The 17587-nt window shown below is 43.7% G+C and overlaps 1 protein-coding gene across 1 annotated transcript in view; it reads left to right on the top strand.

Annotated features, from left to right (window-relative positions):
• The window catches only part of LOC139632850 (latent-transforming growth factor beta-binding protein 2-like), an 82985-nt gene that overhangs the window by 32833 nt on the left and 32565 nt on the right, over positions 1 to 17587 (top strand). The window contains exons 6-9 of the mRNA XM_071498088.1: positions 2842 to 3042; positions 4288 to 4571; positions 5803 to 5905; positions 14002 to 14076. Coding sequence (XP_071354189.1) covers positions 2842 to 3042; positions 4288 to 4571; positions 5803 to 5905; positions 14002 to 14076 — 663 coding nt within the window. The remainder of the gene's footprint in view (positions 1 to 2841; positions 3043 to 4287; positions 4572 to 5802; positions 5906 to 14001; positions 14077 to 17587) is intronic.

The following is a 17587-nucleotide window of genomic DNA, read 5'->3' as shown; positions in this document are numbered from 1 at the left end:
CTCACACACTTTCCCTGTGTCTCCATCCTAGTTTCTCATTTCTTTTTTATGGGGTGAGCTTGACAAAATGGGCTCCCAGTGGCATGCCGTCTGTTCTGAATACCAAGCTCAGAGAGGAGGCAGAGTGGTGGAGATTAAAGCTGAGAGCTACGCTAAAAACTCTCACTGTCAAAAAGAAAGAGAGACAGGGAAAGCAAGAGAGACGGGGGTAGAGCAGATTAAAAGCGGGCTCTGTAAAAGAGGACTAATCTCCCCTCGCGCACACATACACACGTGGTGGTCCCACGCTCCCAACACTTAGCCCCATCTCTTTGCGGTTTGCACCTCGCGGCTGGCCCCGCCGTTAACCATTTAATGCGCTCCCTGGGAGAGAAGGAGCAAGTGAAAGAGGAGATGGAAAGGCAGAAAGAGAGAAAGAGTAGCAGCATGAACAGGATTTTATAGGGATTACATTAAACCTGCCATTTATCCGGGGGGCTTTGCTCCAAATTCACACAGGAGTGTCCATGGGAAGGGAGGGGGCGGTCAGTGCCAAGGGGAGGGTCGTACTCCTGCATGTTTCTTAGTTTTCTCATCAGTTATAAGGGTCTAGCTAAAGTTCAGACTAATTACTACTTGTGGATTAGAGGTGAAGGTCGCACATACCACACACATACACATACACGTCCTCTCCAGTCACAACTCACATAAATACAAACTCAAACGTGCAACTGCCCTTCACCTAAGTGCACAAGGCTCTATGGGGAGGACCTAGCTGACTTATGAATATATAAACAGGTTGATGTTGCAGATTTATGTGCCCATTAATGGGGTTTTGGAACGTGGCGTAGATATTCCAAACACTTTCCAAACAGCATCCTGGCAGAGGCCTTCCACAAGATTACATTCCTGGCACCTCCACTTCTTCCCTGAGCAGCGGTTTGTTTTTATGCCCCATTTTTATTCTCTAGAAATCTCCCTTCATTATGTAAAGGCATGCGTTAAAGAGTGCGTTAAAAAGCGACTGCTTTCCATTTAGGCTCGCATCCTGTTATTGCTCGGGTGTGCGTGTTCGTCAAGGAATGTCAAGTGGACAGCAAACAGTTATCTCATGCTGTTGTTATGTTCCTTACAGGGTGCAGTAAAATCTGGCTGGATGGTTATAACAGGCTCCCTTGATACGCACCCTGTGTACAGCACTTACTTCAAAACCGGATATTAGATTGGGCAGAAGTCTGTTTATTGAGTGAGAAGTGTGTGTGCGTGTGTGTGTCTGTTTGGTTGTTAGAGGTTGTTAAATAGACAGACAGATAGGCAGACAGGGAGCGTGGCGTGCAGAGTCAACAGTAGGTTGTTGTCTAAGAATAGTTCCTGCCCCGTGCTGGGGTGGGACTGGCCTAATAGAGACCAGTGCAGACCTGCATCCCACATTGAGAGTATTTAATAGCCTACTTGAGCTGATAATTTAGCCAGCATGTATAATCACAGGAGGCCTTCCTGTGTGTCTGGACACCAACGCTGGACGTCTCGTAGTCTCTCTGTCTGCTTTTCCACATCTTTATTCACTCTTTCTCTCAATCCCAGTCTCTCTTCTGTTTTCAATCTACTCTGTTAACATTCTCCTCTCCTAATCCCTTTCATTCCCTATCTGTTACTCCTCTATTCTTATTCCATCCCTCCCTCTCTGCCTCATCCAGCCTCACTGTTGTTAATGCTATGTGACAGGGAGCTCATTCCCCACATGCCATCGAGACTGTCCAGCGTCCGTCTGTTCCCCGTTTGCACCCTGTTAGTGTGTTACTGTCTGTCTCAGTGAGACAAGAGAGGATGCAGCTCACAGCGTGTTTCCATCACCAGCATCCTCTTTCATCTCCTAGTACATGGGCTGTTTGTACCTCCAGCTACTGTCTTGTTAAACAGTCCCCATATTTGTGGTGTGTTGTATCGCTGTGCCGGAAAAAGTGCAGTGCTTCACTTTTGCATCCTTTGTGCCCCAGAATGGTTCTTTTCTTATCCGTCACGGTTGGATAGAATATTTTTATTTGATTTTGTCTTTGATGTTTTGAGTTAGGAGAGGTCAGGTCAGAGTGAATCTGTAGATGGGCCCAGGTATGTAAGGTGCTGAGCTGGCACCCATCCCTTATGCCAAAAGATAAGGCCAATGAAAAGGCTGTGAAGGCAGTGCTGTCAAACACCATCTGGTCAGTACTGACCTTTCCTCTTTTTCTCTCCGTGGTAAATTGCAATCTATAAATCAAATTGTAGACAGAGCATGTTATGGGATTCAATTTACTCACATGGTTAAGAGACAGTTGACCTCCTTATATTCTTGAAAGTTTAGTGATTTCTCATTTCTGTTCCTTCTGCCAGCCAAGTGTTCCATACAGATATGCATGCACTTGTTATTTTCTCCGAAATTGTTACAAGATGAATCATCACTCATCACCCTGCACAGGAGTATGTAATTAGTGATGTGAGGCAAAACATGCCAATGAAAGAGGTGCAGCGTGAGGGGCAGTGCCGTGGCTCTGCCCTCAGGACAAAGATGAAACTTGATAAGCATCATGTGGAATGAGGTGTCTGATAGTGCCAAAGAAGAGAACAACATGACCATTGCTAACCGTTTGCAAACAAACGTCGTCCACATGAAGCCTCAGCACATACCCTTCCTATTAGGACTACTCCTTCTGTTTCTTATTACTGGATCCTTGTGTATCAGGATGCATAAAACTGGGCAATTAAATGCAGCGTCTTGTGTTCTCTAACGGATTTCTCACTCGTAATAATGTCTTCCTTCATCTTCTTTATCTCTTTGCCTCTGTCACAGCCATAACTTGCTTTCTTCCTTCTTCTTCCGTACAGTCTTCTGTCAGATTCCCTGTCTTAATGGAGGCCGATGCATCGGCAGGGACCTGTGCTGGTGTCCATCAAACTCAACGGGGAAGTTTTGCCACCTGCCAGCTCCTGCCAGAACCACCCCTCACAGCCACAAGGATGCCAGTCACCAGGCACCAAAATCTCCCTCCCACTCCATGTACACGCTGCCACTGTCCAATCAGCAAGGTAATCATTCAGCTTGACTTCTTAGCTTAGTAGCTTATTCTCTGACAGAGGAGGGTTAAAAAGTGGATGGTGCAACACAGCACTGTCAGAACTGTCAGACGGCTCGCTGTTGGAAACCTGAACGCAACACAAAGGATTTACTCAGTAATTTTGCCACAAAATTTCACAGTTTTAAATGTTGGTGTGACGAGGGGCCTTTATTTTTTATTTTTTGCCAACTGCTCTCCTTCTCTTCTCAGCTCTTAAAGACACACGTACTCCTTGATTTACTAATGTGTTTACGGTGTAGCACTCTGCCTTTGCAGGCCAGCAGTGGAGGTCAGACTCTATTTTAAGCAAAAGAAGTAATGGATGACTCAATGGAAGTCCTCATATTGTTCACACAATGCTGCTTTTATCAGACAGAAGTGAATATTAGAAACAGAGCAAGGCAACATCATGAAGCTATAAGAAGGAATATAAAAGATTTGCTTGCTTTTCATCTCTCCTGGCATCATTTTTTTTATCCTCCTGACGTCTCGCTCAGCATCTCACTCTATCTAGCAGTAAGTAGAAGCAGAAGCTCAGAGAATTTAAATTCCATTGAGAAATCCTCTATCCTCTATTTTGAATAAAATGACATGAATAATCATAATTAGATGACATGAGTTCAATGTCTGCATTGTCATGTCACCACAAAAAAATGAGCCTTCCTGTCTGCATGTTTTATAAATGCACCGAGGCAGTTTCATGTCCAGGACTTTTGATAAGGTCTATTTCTTCTCCTTGGACTCTCCCTGACGCCTGTCAGTGAGACTATGATTCATGAGTGTGGGTCAGGATTCTGGGAAAAAACCCTGGCACTCCCTGAAGATAGATGCTTCCCCTCTGTCAGTAGGACAAAAGAGCTCATTCTCCTCATTGCAACATCTTCTCAACTCCTCAACAAATCTGTTTTTAGTCTTAAATATGATTTGATTTAAACCAGAGAATCCAAAACTCTTTGTGTTGTTGTTGTTGTTTTGTAGTATCTTAATAGTGTCTTCACCGCCTGGAATTCCCCATGTACATCTCATAGCTTGGTGATGAAGCAAGCTGAGTATGTGCTGGATAAGTTTGTGCAGCATGTTCGCTAATAGCTCGCAAACTGCAGGATGTATATACACTTTTTATCCCTTGGCTGAAGATGCTTCCACTTACATTATTCAAAATTTGAAACTATAAACAATCGGCTATATTGTATAAACTGTGTGTCTCCATGTCCAGTGTCTCTCCACCCATCCCTGGTGAACGTCCACATACAGCACCCTCCAGAGGCCGAGGTCCAGATCCACCAAGTAGCTCGGGTCCAGCCTGGGCAGAGACCAGCCATCACAGAGGGGGCTCACTCTGTCCAGCAACGCTCCCAGCCTGGAAATGGACATGAACCCACAGTTGAACACAGCAGCAGGCACTCACATACCAGTGGCAATGGGAATGGCCACGCCAGACCGCACAACCGTCAGAACGGACATGTGGGAAGATGCTTTCAGGAAACAGTCGATGGACAGGTATTGTGTTAAGTCGTTAAAACACACTATGTACACTGTCAACACTAGCTGATCCAAGCCACCTGGTGTGTGCTGATCCATTGTAGGCGTTGAAACCAGTGGGAGAAAGTGTTGCTTTGCCACAGGCAACATTATGTCCACATCCCCTCACCTTCTCTGTCTCAAACAGGAAGTGGGCCTGTGGGAATGATTTATGTAATGTCCAGGATTTATGAGCTCTGACTACACTGGTCATCATCTCATGTTCCACCAGTTTCCCAACAAAGGCAAGCTGTGAGTTAGGGTGTGTTCGCAGGACAAAGGTTAAGCTTGATATCGAGCCCATGTGGTCCTTCTCTTTGTGGCCACTTTTCATGGTCTGCATGGTAGCATGTATGGCAGATACTGCAGATTTACTGTACAAGATAATGAATGGATGTCATAACAAACATTTGTTGAGAGGGAAGAAGAAGTTAGGAATGGGAAGGACTCAAATGGCAGTGCGTGATCTTGGCTAATCTAAGGCTTAATACACTTAATACAGCATCTGTTTGCTTGGCTGTGATAAGGCATTATGTTTGACTCTTGGCCTTTAGGTTTGCAGTTGCAACAACACGATGATTTGCAGTAGAGTTGTTTTTGCCAGCATTATTCCTTGAACAAGTTTGTTTGTCCTGAACTGCAGATCATATTTTCTCTACTCTGGTTTCATAGAGACAGAAAGAGAGAGAGAGAGAGAGAGAGAGAGAGAGAGAGAGAGAGAGAGAACTGGAAATGAAACCTTGCAGTGATTTTTCAGTTCTACAACACAACTGCCCCAGAAAAGAAGTGTACAAAAGCTTTAGCTTGCAGTTTTCCCTCTTCTCCTGCCAGTTTGCCAGTTTGGTGTTCTGCAGAAGAATGTCCTCTCTGTTGCCTCTTTAGTTTCAGAAATTTCTATTGGCCATAAATCCAGTAAGTAAGGTCAGATAGGAATCTCCCTTCACAATTAGCCAAATGCCTTAATGAGGCATGCCAGGAGGTTCATAGTTATTCTTGAGGCTCAGTGTTTATGTCCTCCTCCAAGTAACTAGTCTCAGATGTGTCTGGTTCACTCTGTCCTCACAGATAGGTATACATGCACACCCTGACACGAATACACTTGAGGATTCCGCCCTTGCCCGTGCACACGAATAAGCCTGCATGCACAAATATGTAACACTCATTCTCAAAACTTGTTTCTTAGATTTAACACAGATGTATGTTGTTGTAGTGTGGCAAGCCTTTGCCAGGCTTAACCAAACAGGATGATTGCTGTGGAAGTGTGGGCGCCTCCTGGGGTCTCAACAAGTGCCAAAAATGTCCAACCAAACCAGGTAAGCCCTACTGACTAAAGCCATCAGGGCTGAGCAATTCATTTTTTGTCCTGTTCTGTTCCATTGCATACTTACATCTAATCTATTTGTAATCTGGTCTAATTCTGTTGGTATTATTTTCTGTTGTGCTGTTGGTATGTTGATCTCTTGGTGTTCTTGTACTGTTTTTGCATTTGTTCAAAGCAGCTAGACACAGCTGGGCTCTACTTTCATAGAGCTGTATTTTCAGGTGTTTAGTCAGTTATGTCTGTTTTATTCCTGAGCAGCAGATGTTAATGCTTGGTGGATTTTTACAACATTTATCATAGGCCTAATTAATAGTTGCAACTGATGATGATTAGCACATAGCAGTCATCATTAGATTCCTAAACTACATGACTCGCTCATGCAACCAGTTGTTAAAGTGAAGCTGTTTGCGCTTCCATAAAACCAAAACCGAAAAGCAAATGAAAACACATTTAGCATGAAGATGAGAGTCTGGCAGGAGTGCCACCCACCCTGCGGGCAGAATGAGCCAACACGGCCTTGAAAGAGTGAGGAAATGAACAGCCCCACCAGAGCTGCGGTAGGTTTGAGAAACAGCAGCAGGGTGGTTGTTTGCTGGCAGGCAGGGTGGGTGGTGACACCCTTCACTGTAGATGGAGACTCTTGCTTGGCCTGACAGCTCCTCGAGGGCATGGCTATGGCCCTGTGCTGGTGCAGGACCTGCTATTGCTGTAAAGCCTCATGGGAAGCAGCCACAGTATGATGGCACATGGGGACACTTTTCTTTTCAGTTTTTGTCCCAGCACTCTTAATTATATTACAACCATGCCCGCAGATGTCAAACTAGCTGTCAAAGTCCGCGTACCTTTTTTAATGTCTGACCAGGCCTTAATCAGAAGCAGACATCATCTGTCTTTGTCCCCTCCATCTATCATAGATGCCTATCCACTCTTTTCTCTCTCGTTCCTGTCTCCCTCAGCGTGCCCGACTCCTGCTCTTCCTAAGTCCCCAGCACGATCCTCTTTTGGCTCCCAGATGTTTTCCCCTGATCCCTCCTTTGAAGTTTGCAAAAGAAACAGAGTGAATACCCCGTTCACTCATTTTTATGGTTGTTTTGGGGGGCAGCATACTGTAGGCCTGGGCCCTAGGTCACACGCAGGCAGGGAAGAGTGGAGAGAGAGAATGAAAGAAAGGAAAAATGAAGTCAAAATGAAGTCATATACTATGTCCCAGAAGTCTTGGAGGGAGCTTTAATAAGAGAAATGCTTTGAATTCCTCCAGAGTGTTATTGTTCTCTGTTTAGACACTTGGCTAGATCTTTCAGCAGCATTCCTCCCTCGCTGGCCTAGACATAGTATGCTTTCTTACGTGTTTGACAGGAATGATATGCAACCTGGAAACAACAGCCCCCCCTGAAAAATGATGCATTTCATTTCATAGTGAATGGGTCAGTTGGGCTTGCAGTGTGGAGAAAAGTCATATAGCTCTAAAAGAGTCTCCTGTGTCTCTTGTGGAGTATGTGATAATGATGTCATGAAAGCCCCATTTGTATTTAAGGGTGTAACGCTACCATTGGTCAGTTTATAGCTGGTTACAAAAGGCACTGATGACTGAGAGCAAACATTTTTTTATGACATTTACAGAGGATGACAATATGACCATGGTTTAATGCGGTTCTGTTGTAGACAGGATTCTTATTAAGTCTTTGCTTCCTGGCTTTAAATATATCAACATCTATTATTCCATGCAAGGCCCATTTACCCTCCACATTGCTGTATATTTAGTATATTTGCATCAGCCTCCCTCAGTCAAGTGATATAGATTCATAATATAATGCTGTTGTTGCAGTCTGGCTGGGTAGCTATGTGAAGTCTGTGAATGTATATGTATGTCAGAGCAGTTGACAACATTATATAGCAGGATATTATTTATTATTATACACAGAGGAGGTTATGTCAGTGTTGTGGCAATACAGGGAGGAGGTTGTTTGCATATGTATGTTTGCAAAGAAAGGTTGACGTTGTGGGGGCATGAATGCCAGTGTGTCCCATCTCAGTGGGAGCCCAAGCCTTTAGGAGCCAGTGCCTTTAAAAGTCACATGCTGAGGATTCCTGGCTCGTAATGAGATCCAGATCAACCAGAACAAACTGGAGTCAGCTCCATCCCTCTGGTTCTTATGATGAACATGAAAAAAACTGCTCCACACTTTGTTTGAACTTCAATTGAGTTTGATGTAGGATTGTAATTTGTGATAGAGACTGATGTAGAGGTGGTCAAAACTGTCCTCAGGTGTGAGGGCTAACCTTAGGACTTGTGCCAAAGTCACATAAGAAGCACACAGCAGAAACTGAATCCACTGCATAGTGAGAGGAATTTTATCTTCAAAAGGCAAGGAGCCATGATAAAGATGGTTGTGCAACCTTGGTATGACTTAAGGATACTTTTTTATTAGTCAAGTAATCTGAGGTTCTCTAAGACAACTGAGGGCCATTTGCTGTGGCCTGACTCTGACCCATACTGTAGTGTTGGCATGACTCTGTAATTCCGCTGGCAGCACCTCCCTCACTGCATTTCACAGCTAATAGAATTCCACAAGCCGTTTGTCTCCCCATCTGTCATTGCTGGGCAGCTTCCCTCTCGTTGCGATGCTGGGAGGCTTCCAGGGGAGCCAAATCAGATGTCCCCAGGGCCTAAAGTAACAACCACACCCACAGGAGCCTTGGCTTCCTCCTCTAATTCTACCTCCCTGGGTCATCGGGGTTATCATGATGTCAGTGCCCCTGAGCTGGCTTCGCCCCACCCTCAATTCCACCTCTATCTGTAGAAGTTGTCTGCCTGTTTCCCCTCACCCCCACTCCCTCCCTGTGTCTCTCTCTGTCACGAGGACACTATTCTTCATGAGGTTTAGATCAATAAAGGCAGATGAGGCAAAGCAGGAGGGGGCCCACAGAGCTCCACGACTTCCAGATCTTCCCACATTAAGTCATTCCTCCCAAATCTCCCATCTATTCCCCAAACGTTTAATCTGACATTCATTGAAGGACCAAAGCCTTTGCTTATTGCTTTTTATTAGCCCTGATCAAACATGAACACTTGTTAATGACCAACAAAAACCAGAGATGCAGCGACTTTGCTTTAGAAATAGGCCGCAAAAGAACAGATGTATTGGAACATCTCCACAGCAGTGTCTCATGGTGAGAAGCATTTGACAGCATTTGATTCATTGATGTTGACTTAGAGTTATTCCTTCACAACTAGAACGATGGACTCTATTAGCTGGGCAGCAGTGTGGCTAATCAGGGGTGAGCAGACCTAACCACAATGAGAAATAAATCCCAGTTGGAGGCAGATGGATATGAAAGTTGTGTTGCATTTCTTAATTGGATACAAGCTAAGTTAAGCACATTTTTATTGGGAATGTACTGTGGCATGCCTTCTTTTGGAACCAGCCCAAGTGGTTAATATTCCACAGTGAACTTCAGATTATGAGGAATGTGGATCTGTTTTGAATGTGTGTTTGATGCGGGTTACTTTTCCATTAGCATCTTGGAGAAGGGCGTGAAGCAGAATTGTCAAACTACAAACAGAGATGTAAAATGCATACTTTCGTGAACAGGAACAATGGAAAGCATGTTTTGAGTAAAGATTTAATGTCGCAGAAAAATGAAATAACCATCTGATCAAAGCCTTTTTGCAATTGATGCACATGTGTTGCGGGATGGTTGTGTCGAAGCAATATGATACAGATACACAGCTAAGTCTGTTAACGATTGAGCAAGTATCTTGTAGCTTGTAGACTGGTTTTGTGTCTATGTCTGTATCTGGAGGAGGTTGTTGATATTAGGCCCATGTGTCCACACTGATTAGCCTTAGCTTCATGAGCAGGGACACATTACCTACAGGCCATGCGATATGAACCGTGCCAGAATGGCAAATGTGGCGTGTGCCAAGGAGGCGTTCTGTTTTGAAAGCACTTTAAACTTCCTTTTAAACTGTTTGCTCCAATCAAGCATTGGCTCAAAGGCCAAGAGGAGATGGCATTGCCATCATAGAGACTCTCAAACCCTCCATGGTGATTAAAGAGCTCTGTTTGCTCCTGGTTTTCTCTCTGTGGCACCAGTTTGTCCTGTGGCGGCATGTCAGAAAGTAAATTGCTGGAAATGGTCCTGAGGAGGACTTGGCTTGGGTGTCGGTTGTTTTCCTATAGAGTGGCCCCCAATGAAATGGAAAGGAACGCTGTCTCCTGTTCCCGTCCTGTGGATGGCATCCGTCCCTCCTCCTTCCTGTCTCCCACACGTTCTCAGGTTTTCCAGCCAGTTAAGGAGAGAAGCCCAACACTGAGGTTGCCTCCCAGGCTGGTCCCAGGGGAAGTTGGTAAAGGGCTCTGAGCCCTGTGATTGATGGACCAGACCTCTCAATCGTCTTAGAAGTATAGCCCCCGGGCTGGGTGGTCCACTGAGTGATTGTACCGAATTAGCAATTAAAGATTTCTGTACAGCTGAGGAACCCATTTGACTATAAACTCCCTCTCCGTTCTCAGCCTCCTGCCTCCGTCTCTCTTTACTTTCTCTCTCATTTTGCATAAGCTGTCCTTTCATTTGAATGCCCATAGCAGTGCCCTTGGTGGAGCAAGGTTTACTTTCATGTTTAAAAGAGACCCAAGGGCTTTATTCAGATTTGATTTGGGACAGCACCACCAATCAGGAAGCTTCAAGGAATTTGAATTAATGGAATTTGAGCAAATATTACTGAACAGTTACCGGTGGAATGCACAACACAATTGAATGGAGACGGACAATAAATTAGTGAGGGGTGACAAAGTCTTTTGTGGATCAGGGCTAAATGGATAGACAACAATTGGAAGTTTTTTGTCTGTACCCTCAGTGGATACAGACAAGTCTGGGTCTACAGTCTTTGTAACCAAGGGTGACACTAATGATGCGCAGCTTGAGCTCACTCTTGCAAGCCACTGCCTGTGTAACTCTATGTTTTCTACACAAATGACTGTAGGAACAAGCATGAGAACGGACACATCATTAAATCCTCTGAGGATACCATAATTCTTAGCTTTTTGTGTAATAATGAAAATTACACGGCCAAGTTGTCACTGATTTTTAGTCCCGGTGCTGAGCATCTTTTCTGGAGATGAATGTTCAGATGACACGGTTCTGATTTTCCAGTACAGTAGCCTAGGATTCAAAAACAAGACTCAACTACAAGTGATGTATTAAGCCTTGCACCGGCATTGCAAAATGAATTAATCAATCAAACAGCAAAGATTCTCTGTATCTTATGATTACTGCATCCTAGAGAAGGCAACCACTATTTAGGAGGGCTGTCATCAACCTTTAGCTGCTGGTTTTTAAACTTTACTTCAAACAAATTCCCTCTAGGGGAAAATTAAGATCTACTGAGCTAAGCTCTGATAGCAAGCATTTATTTTTAGATCCAGAAAACACCTGAGGAAATGTTGAGTACAGTCTACCAAATTAGATCCTATGTGCAACGTTTGTGTACCAGGTACATGTGGTAAGATGCCGATTTCTTAATGTCAGTGCGATGCTTCTTACGTAATTAGTTTTTAAGGATGCACAAGACATTTGCAACATCCCAAGAAGTTTTGAAAGGAGCTGTCTCTCAGATTCATGCTGAAGTTCATACTGACTGCAGAGGTCCTCTCCTCTCTGCTAATAAGCTTTATTGAGACTCCTGAACCTCCCCCACTGGGCTTCCCTTGGCATGTGCGCCCTGCTGTCACTCAGGCCAGACTTTCCCTGATCCCATCACGGCGGGAGGGCGTGCCCACTGCCCTACCACAACAGCTCATTACTCAGAAACTTTGGAGGGGGATTAGAGGGGTGTGGAGGAAGATGAGGAGGTGGGCAGACAGGAACAGGGGTGTCGCTTTGACACAGTTCCCCCCTTTTTCCCCGTTGCCCCCTTCATGCTGACCCACTTCTGCTCTGTCAACCCTCAGGTACACTGACCCTGCCTGGTCCACTGGGTCACAGCAGGACCAAAACATAACTCAGCTTCCAGGACCTGGTTCCCAGAAAACCTCCATGTGGCACACATTCCAGTCACTCCTGGGAAAATGACACAAACTCATGACTGATTTCTGGGTTTTATATTGACAGCATATATTTACGAGATTGTTGTGTTGGTGTCTAGCACATGTTGAAGACTGATGAAGTCTTTTTTTTCTGGCCACTGTGTTTGGAACTTCAAACCATACAGTGCATAATCCTTCCAGTGTCCAACTCTGAAAAATGATGACTGAGCTTCTAAAACATTGGGGGTTCACTGTATGTGTTTGCTATTGCTTTCTGTCAGGTAGACATGATAGATGAGTTATAGAGATATAATCCTGTCTGGTCCTCCTTGCCTGCAGTCAGGCATCCAGATAGTCACTGACATCAGACCAGAGCTGTCTCTCAGTCAGCACTCTGGTTTGCTGGAGTTGGTCACAAACACAACTTTTGTCCTTTTCCCAGAGCACTCTGCCAGGGAAGGAGATGTGTTATCTTTACTGGCAAGGCTGCGGTTATGGTTTCTTGCATACGTCACCTCTGTTTTCAACCCCTCGTCGCTGTGGCAGCGAGTTTAAAGCACTTGGTAAAATTTTTCTTGTCATGGTGTGAATCCAAAGGCTGTCATCACTTTCTTTTGTTCCTGTTTTCTGAGTGGGAAATGTTGGATATCATGATTTCTCTCTGCATTTGCTCACATTGGATGATGATGCAAGCAAAAATGAATGTGAATGAGGCAAATTCTGCCATTATACATGTATGTTTAGAAAAAAAAGGAAAGTCCTGTTTCATATTTTGGAAAAGTGAAATGCCTATTCATGCTCATGTATTTGAGCAAAGACATAATAAACTTTGTTGCACACACGCCACCAAATATTTTTTTTCTGTATCTTGGCCGAAACAATGTTTTTCCAGTGTGTTTATGTGCTAAAAGTGCAAAACAGAATCATGGCGATCATGATTAGGAAGCAACATGCAGCAAGGACCCACCATCACGGCTTTAAGCTGTCTGATTCATGACTGTAATTCAATTTGACTGTAACAGTGAGAAACAGTTCCGTCATACTAATAAGCATGCCATTATTTTCAGAGCTCTCCTCACCCAAACACACATTTCTCCCTCCAAAATCAGAAGTTGGATATTCTCCTTTCAACACGATATGAAGCGAAATTCTTCATCTCAGTTTGTGTCATGGAAAGGTCTGCTATTAATAATCACCCTGTCTCTGTTAAGAAATCTATATATCTTAATACACACTAGTTCTTTGTCTCTGCCAAACACACAGACACAGTCACACACACTCAAACACAAACAGAAACCATCTTTTTGCCATAATGATAGTCACATTGACCCCTCTCCACATTTAATGGAGCATGCTGGGGCTTGACTGGGTGCCGAATGAGCAATGACATGATGTTTTCAGGCCCCCTCTGTTACTGAAAGTATGGCCGCACTGGGGCATTAACAGACACACTTGGGTTATTTACTGCAGCACTTCTGTGAACCCCTAATGTATACACACCTGAAGAACACACCATGTGATTTTAATTGCTTTGGCAAAACAAGCAAAAAGAAGTTTTGGGGTAATCACTTTCCTGTTAGCTGTACATTAATCATCATTCTTTGTGTGTACAGTTAAACCATTAGTCTCTTGTTTAAGTAGATTTGCACTGTGGTTGATGATGAAGGTCAGGGCTGTCACGTAGGCTTCCTCAACATATTTATGATATAAGCACTTCCTTCATCTGTCCCTGGGGGTTGAGGAGAGTTATGGGTAATATGATTATAAATGACGTCGAGTGTTATCGTTACATTCTGCTGGATGGCAGTGCTGTCTTATAAACGTGGTTGATCGGGATCCATTTCCATACACTCACTCTAGAAGTCCCTCGAGGCCCAGCTGTGGGTCCCCTAATTTTTCCTCTTGCCAAGATGCTCACATCTGTAAGTTATATGGTCCCCTCCTAAAGCTGAGCTCGTCTTCTCTCTCTGCGATGAGTGCAATGCTTTGTGACAGACAGGCACGGCACTGTAAGATCATTTTCCTCCTCTAAAGCTGTGCTTCCTCTTTCTGTTTGCAGCATATGCAGTGATTGCAAATGGACAAGTGGAATGTTCCAAAGGTTTTAAAAGGATGAATCTCACACACTGTCAAGGTAAGCTATGAAATATGTTGGAAAATGTCTATTTAGTTCAATATTTTTATTATATGATTTATCCCACTGCATATTTTAATATATAGGTAGTTTACCAATGACAAAAACATAGCTTATATTAAATGTTATGGCATGGATGTTATAAAAACTTACTGCCCATATGTTTCCATGCATGCATGGACCCCTGAGGATGCCTATAAAAATATCCCTTGCTGTATGTCTGGCCCCTATGGGAACCAGGTCAAGACTACACTTAGCCTCGGCCCAGGGTCAGAGTTCAGCAGCCAATAAGCGTCTGGGGCTGTTGTTTTAATTGGTCTTTGGGGTTCTAAGTGGAGAATGGTACGGTAGGCTGCGATTATGGTAAATGTGGCTCTCTGAGTATTTTTGAGGGAGCTTTAGTCACAGATCTTGTTGCTCGGCCTTCCTAAATGTGCCAGCAGAACAGAAGATGTATGAACACTAGCTCACCCATCCATCTGTATGTGAAAACAAACTCAGGTCATTCTTGAATACACACTGTGTTTTCCGTCATCGCAGTGTCCCAGAGGTGGCCATTAGTCAGATGACCGATGGTTCAAGAAGCAATAACCACCCACAGTGTCAACTCTGTAGACAAGCTTCCTCTCGAGAATTGGACAATTTATATGTGTTGCTTGTGTTAGTACACAGCATTGGAATTAGTCAACATGAACAAATAAACCTCGGCTCAAAGACAGGAAGAAATGCACCGCTTGATCTGTGAACAAGGCAACGGATGCTGACGCTTTGGAAAACAAAATGCAGCTCTTCTGACAGTCGACTTGAGCTCTGTCAGTGACTTGATTAATGGTGTCATAATCCAAAAGGCAATGCTTACTGAAGCCTATGGAGAGTAAAAACATAATGCTCCAATGGGCAGCTTTGACTACATCAATAACAGGCCTCTTCTACTGGTTCATCAAGTTCAACATGTTTTCGTATCCGCACTATTGGCCTATTAATGTTTTCAGGTAATGATTGAGCTGGGAAACATGTTTTATTAAAACAAAGACCTGTGAACAAGGACACACTTATTTTCCAATCGTGTGTCAACTAGCCAACAAATGTGGAAATTTATCTTTCTATTATTCATGCTTTTCTTTTGTGATTGTTTCAAGATGTTCCTTCCTTTCAGTTGCTTGTTTCTTGACTTCCAAAAAAGCAAAGCTGACAGTTACCTACAATATTTACTGGGGCGCTTTTAAGTGTCTGTCCCGTTCAGCCGCTGCACCATTCCCAAAAATTATTTCTAATTTAAGGTCTTGCAACAACTGCCAAGGAGGCAATAACCTGCTTTTTCTTGGATTTTGTCATTATTATCAGGATGGTGTCCAGCTTGCCAAACTGGAGCTCCTTCTCTGAGCTGTTTGTAGTGTATTCTAATGGAACAGAGAAGCGCTTGTCTCATACTCTGTAATAGGCATGATTTACCACTCTGGCTTTGTACACTGACCCTTGTGGTCAGTGACGTCCTTACTATGATACGATAAGATTCCCTGTCAGAGTCATACGCCACACACTGACTTCAGAGATGATCCCTTATCTTCAGAAGCTGCTTCTTAGAAACGAGGTCAGCTGAATTGGCCATTTGTTAGATGAAAAGCCCCCATAGTTGCACATGCAGTCTCTGGTCGTGGGTGGTAAACTGGTGCCAGGAGGAACTCTTTTGACATGTTCAATCACCTTAATAATAAATTACAAAAACACTGACATTTGACATTCATCTTACTGAATATTGCCTGGGTCAATGGGGTTAGATCCTGATGTATCGGGTTTATAAGGGAGGAATTTGCCTGTAAAAATCTACTGTTCCCTGTAATGGCTGCTTTGGCTGCATTTTGAGAATGTGCATTCACTATTCACAGTCTCTAAATGGATGAAGTTTGGCCCAATAAGTTATGTCTGGTTTGAGACTTCCAAAGTAGTCATAAGGTGCTCCCTTTGGCCATAACAGCCAATACATAATAAAGAGAGTAATGCTGCCAATTTCCTTTACAGTCTCTATAAATAATTCTGCAGGTGTTTATGTGATTCTTGGTTTTTCCAGAGGTTAAGAGCGGACAAGGTCAAGTGAGGTTGCAGCAGACTGGTTGACACTAAAGACAGAATATTGCAGTCATCAATATGTGTCATTAAATAATAAAGAAGCAATCAGAATCGATAAAAGGTGTTGACGGACACATGAGTTTTTACCACTAGGACTATTTGTCAATGAGAGCAACCAAGTATAAATTCAAAATAGATGTTGAGATTAGTGCTGGTCATGACAGGTTGTCATGGAAGTCAGCTTCAATCCCAATCAACCCACCAGCAGACTGTAACAATAGCACTAATCTGGGACTCAACCGAACCATGGATTAAAGACCCCATGTGATGAAGGCTGAGCCCAACGCTGACCTGAACTCTGACCAGATAGCATGCTGCTTAAACTCAACCACGCAATATTGTTGTTCCAGTCTTTAGAGTGTGAATATGAGCAGAGACAGTAATGACATCTGTAGTCTGTCTCATCGTCTTCACAGTATGTTCCCCATCCTTTCTCATCTAAACAAGTTGCTTTTGCTGACAGAGACGCAGACTTGTTTACATTGCCATAACATAGAGGCTGGAGGCTTTGTCAGCTTTAGCTTCAGAACAAGTCCCTCCTTGGGGAGAAAGAAAAGTGCAAAGGGAAATGGAAAAACAGATAGAAAAGAGGAAACAACTGCACAACAAAAGGGACATTGAGGCATTCCCTGGATTTGCTTCAGTCCAGAGAATTTATCAGACTCAATCCCTTATAAGCTCACTTTTTCCAGCAGGAAGCAAAACAACAAAACAAGAACAGATTAATTAGAATTGGGAAAATCTGTGGTGGCAGGCTGTCTAGTTCCAGTCATCAAAGCAATGGGAAAAGACCTAATGATGTACTCTTTTTTTAACACGGTAGAACAACAAACTTTGCCTGGTCCCAGTGTGATCGCATGACTAAGCGGCTGAAATATGTCCCCCTATGCTCCTGGCTGGCACATTAACTGGCAAGCTTGCCTTCATTTGGCTTAGTGACTCAGGAGCTGTTGGAGCAATAACTAAAACTCCACCGACCACCGTATCACTCTGGCACATGCTTCAGGTCAGACAGGGGGAAAAACTTCTTTAACTCTCACTCATTGACGTAAGCTAAGGATGCAGTGAGCTTATGGGATAGTGTAATGGAAAGATGCTGAGGAAGATGATAATCTAAAACATTCTGCGATTTCCTCTATGTCTGTGCTTGACTGCCCAGATTTCAAAGTCAAGGTTACCGCAGCTTTGTGAGCTTGTGATATCTTACAGTCGCATGGATACGTGATTTTGAGTGTAGTGGTCAAATTTATTGTACATATTTCCCCCATGTCATCACTCCTCCTTGCTTTCATACGACTGCGTGACCTTAAAGTTCCTGTATTTCATCACCTCCCAGCAGCTGGTGGTTTTGACCACATGATCTATTGCAATCTAATTTGTCACC

The sequence above is a fragment of the Trachinotus anak genome, unplaced genomic scaffold (assembly GCF_046630095.1).
Source record: "Trachinotus anak isolate AG129_WGS33_773 ecotype Australia unplaced genomic scaffold, CSIRO_AGI_Tana_v1 ptg000015l, whole genome shotgun sequence".
NCBI lineage: Eukaryota > Metazoa > Chordata > Actinopteri > Carangiformes > Carangidae > Trachinotus > Trachinotus anak.
The sequence above is the reverse complement of the archived record's forward strand: the minus strand, read 5'-3'. Positions and strand labels throughout refer to the sequence as shown.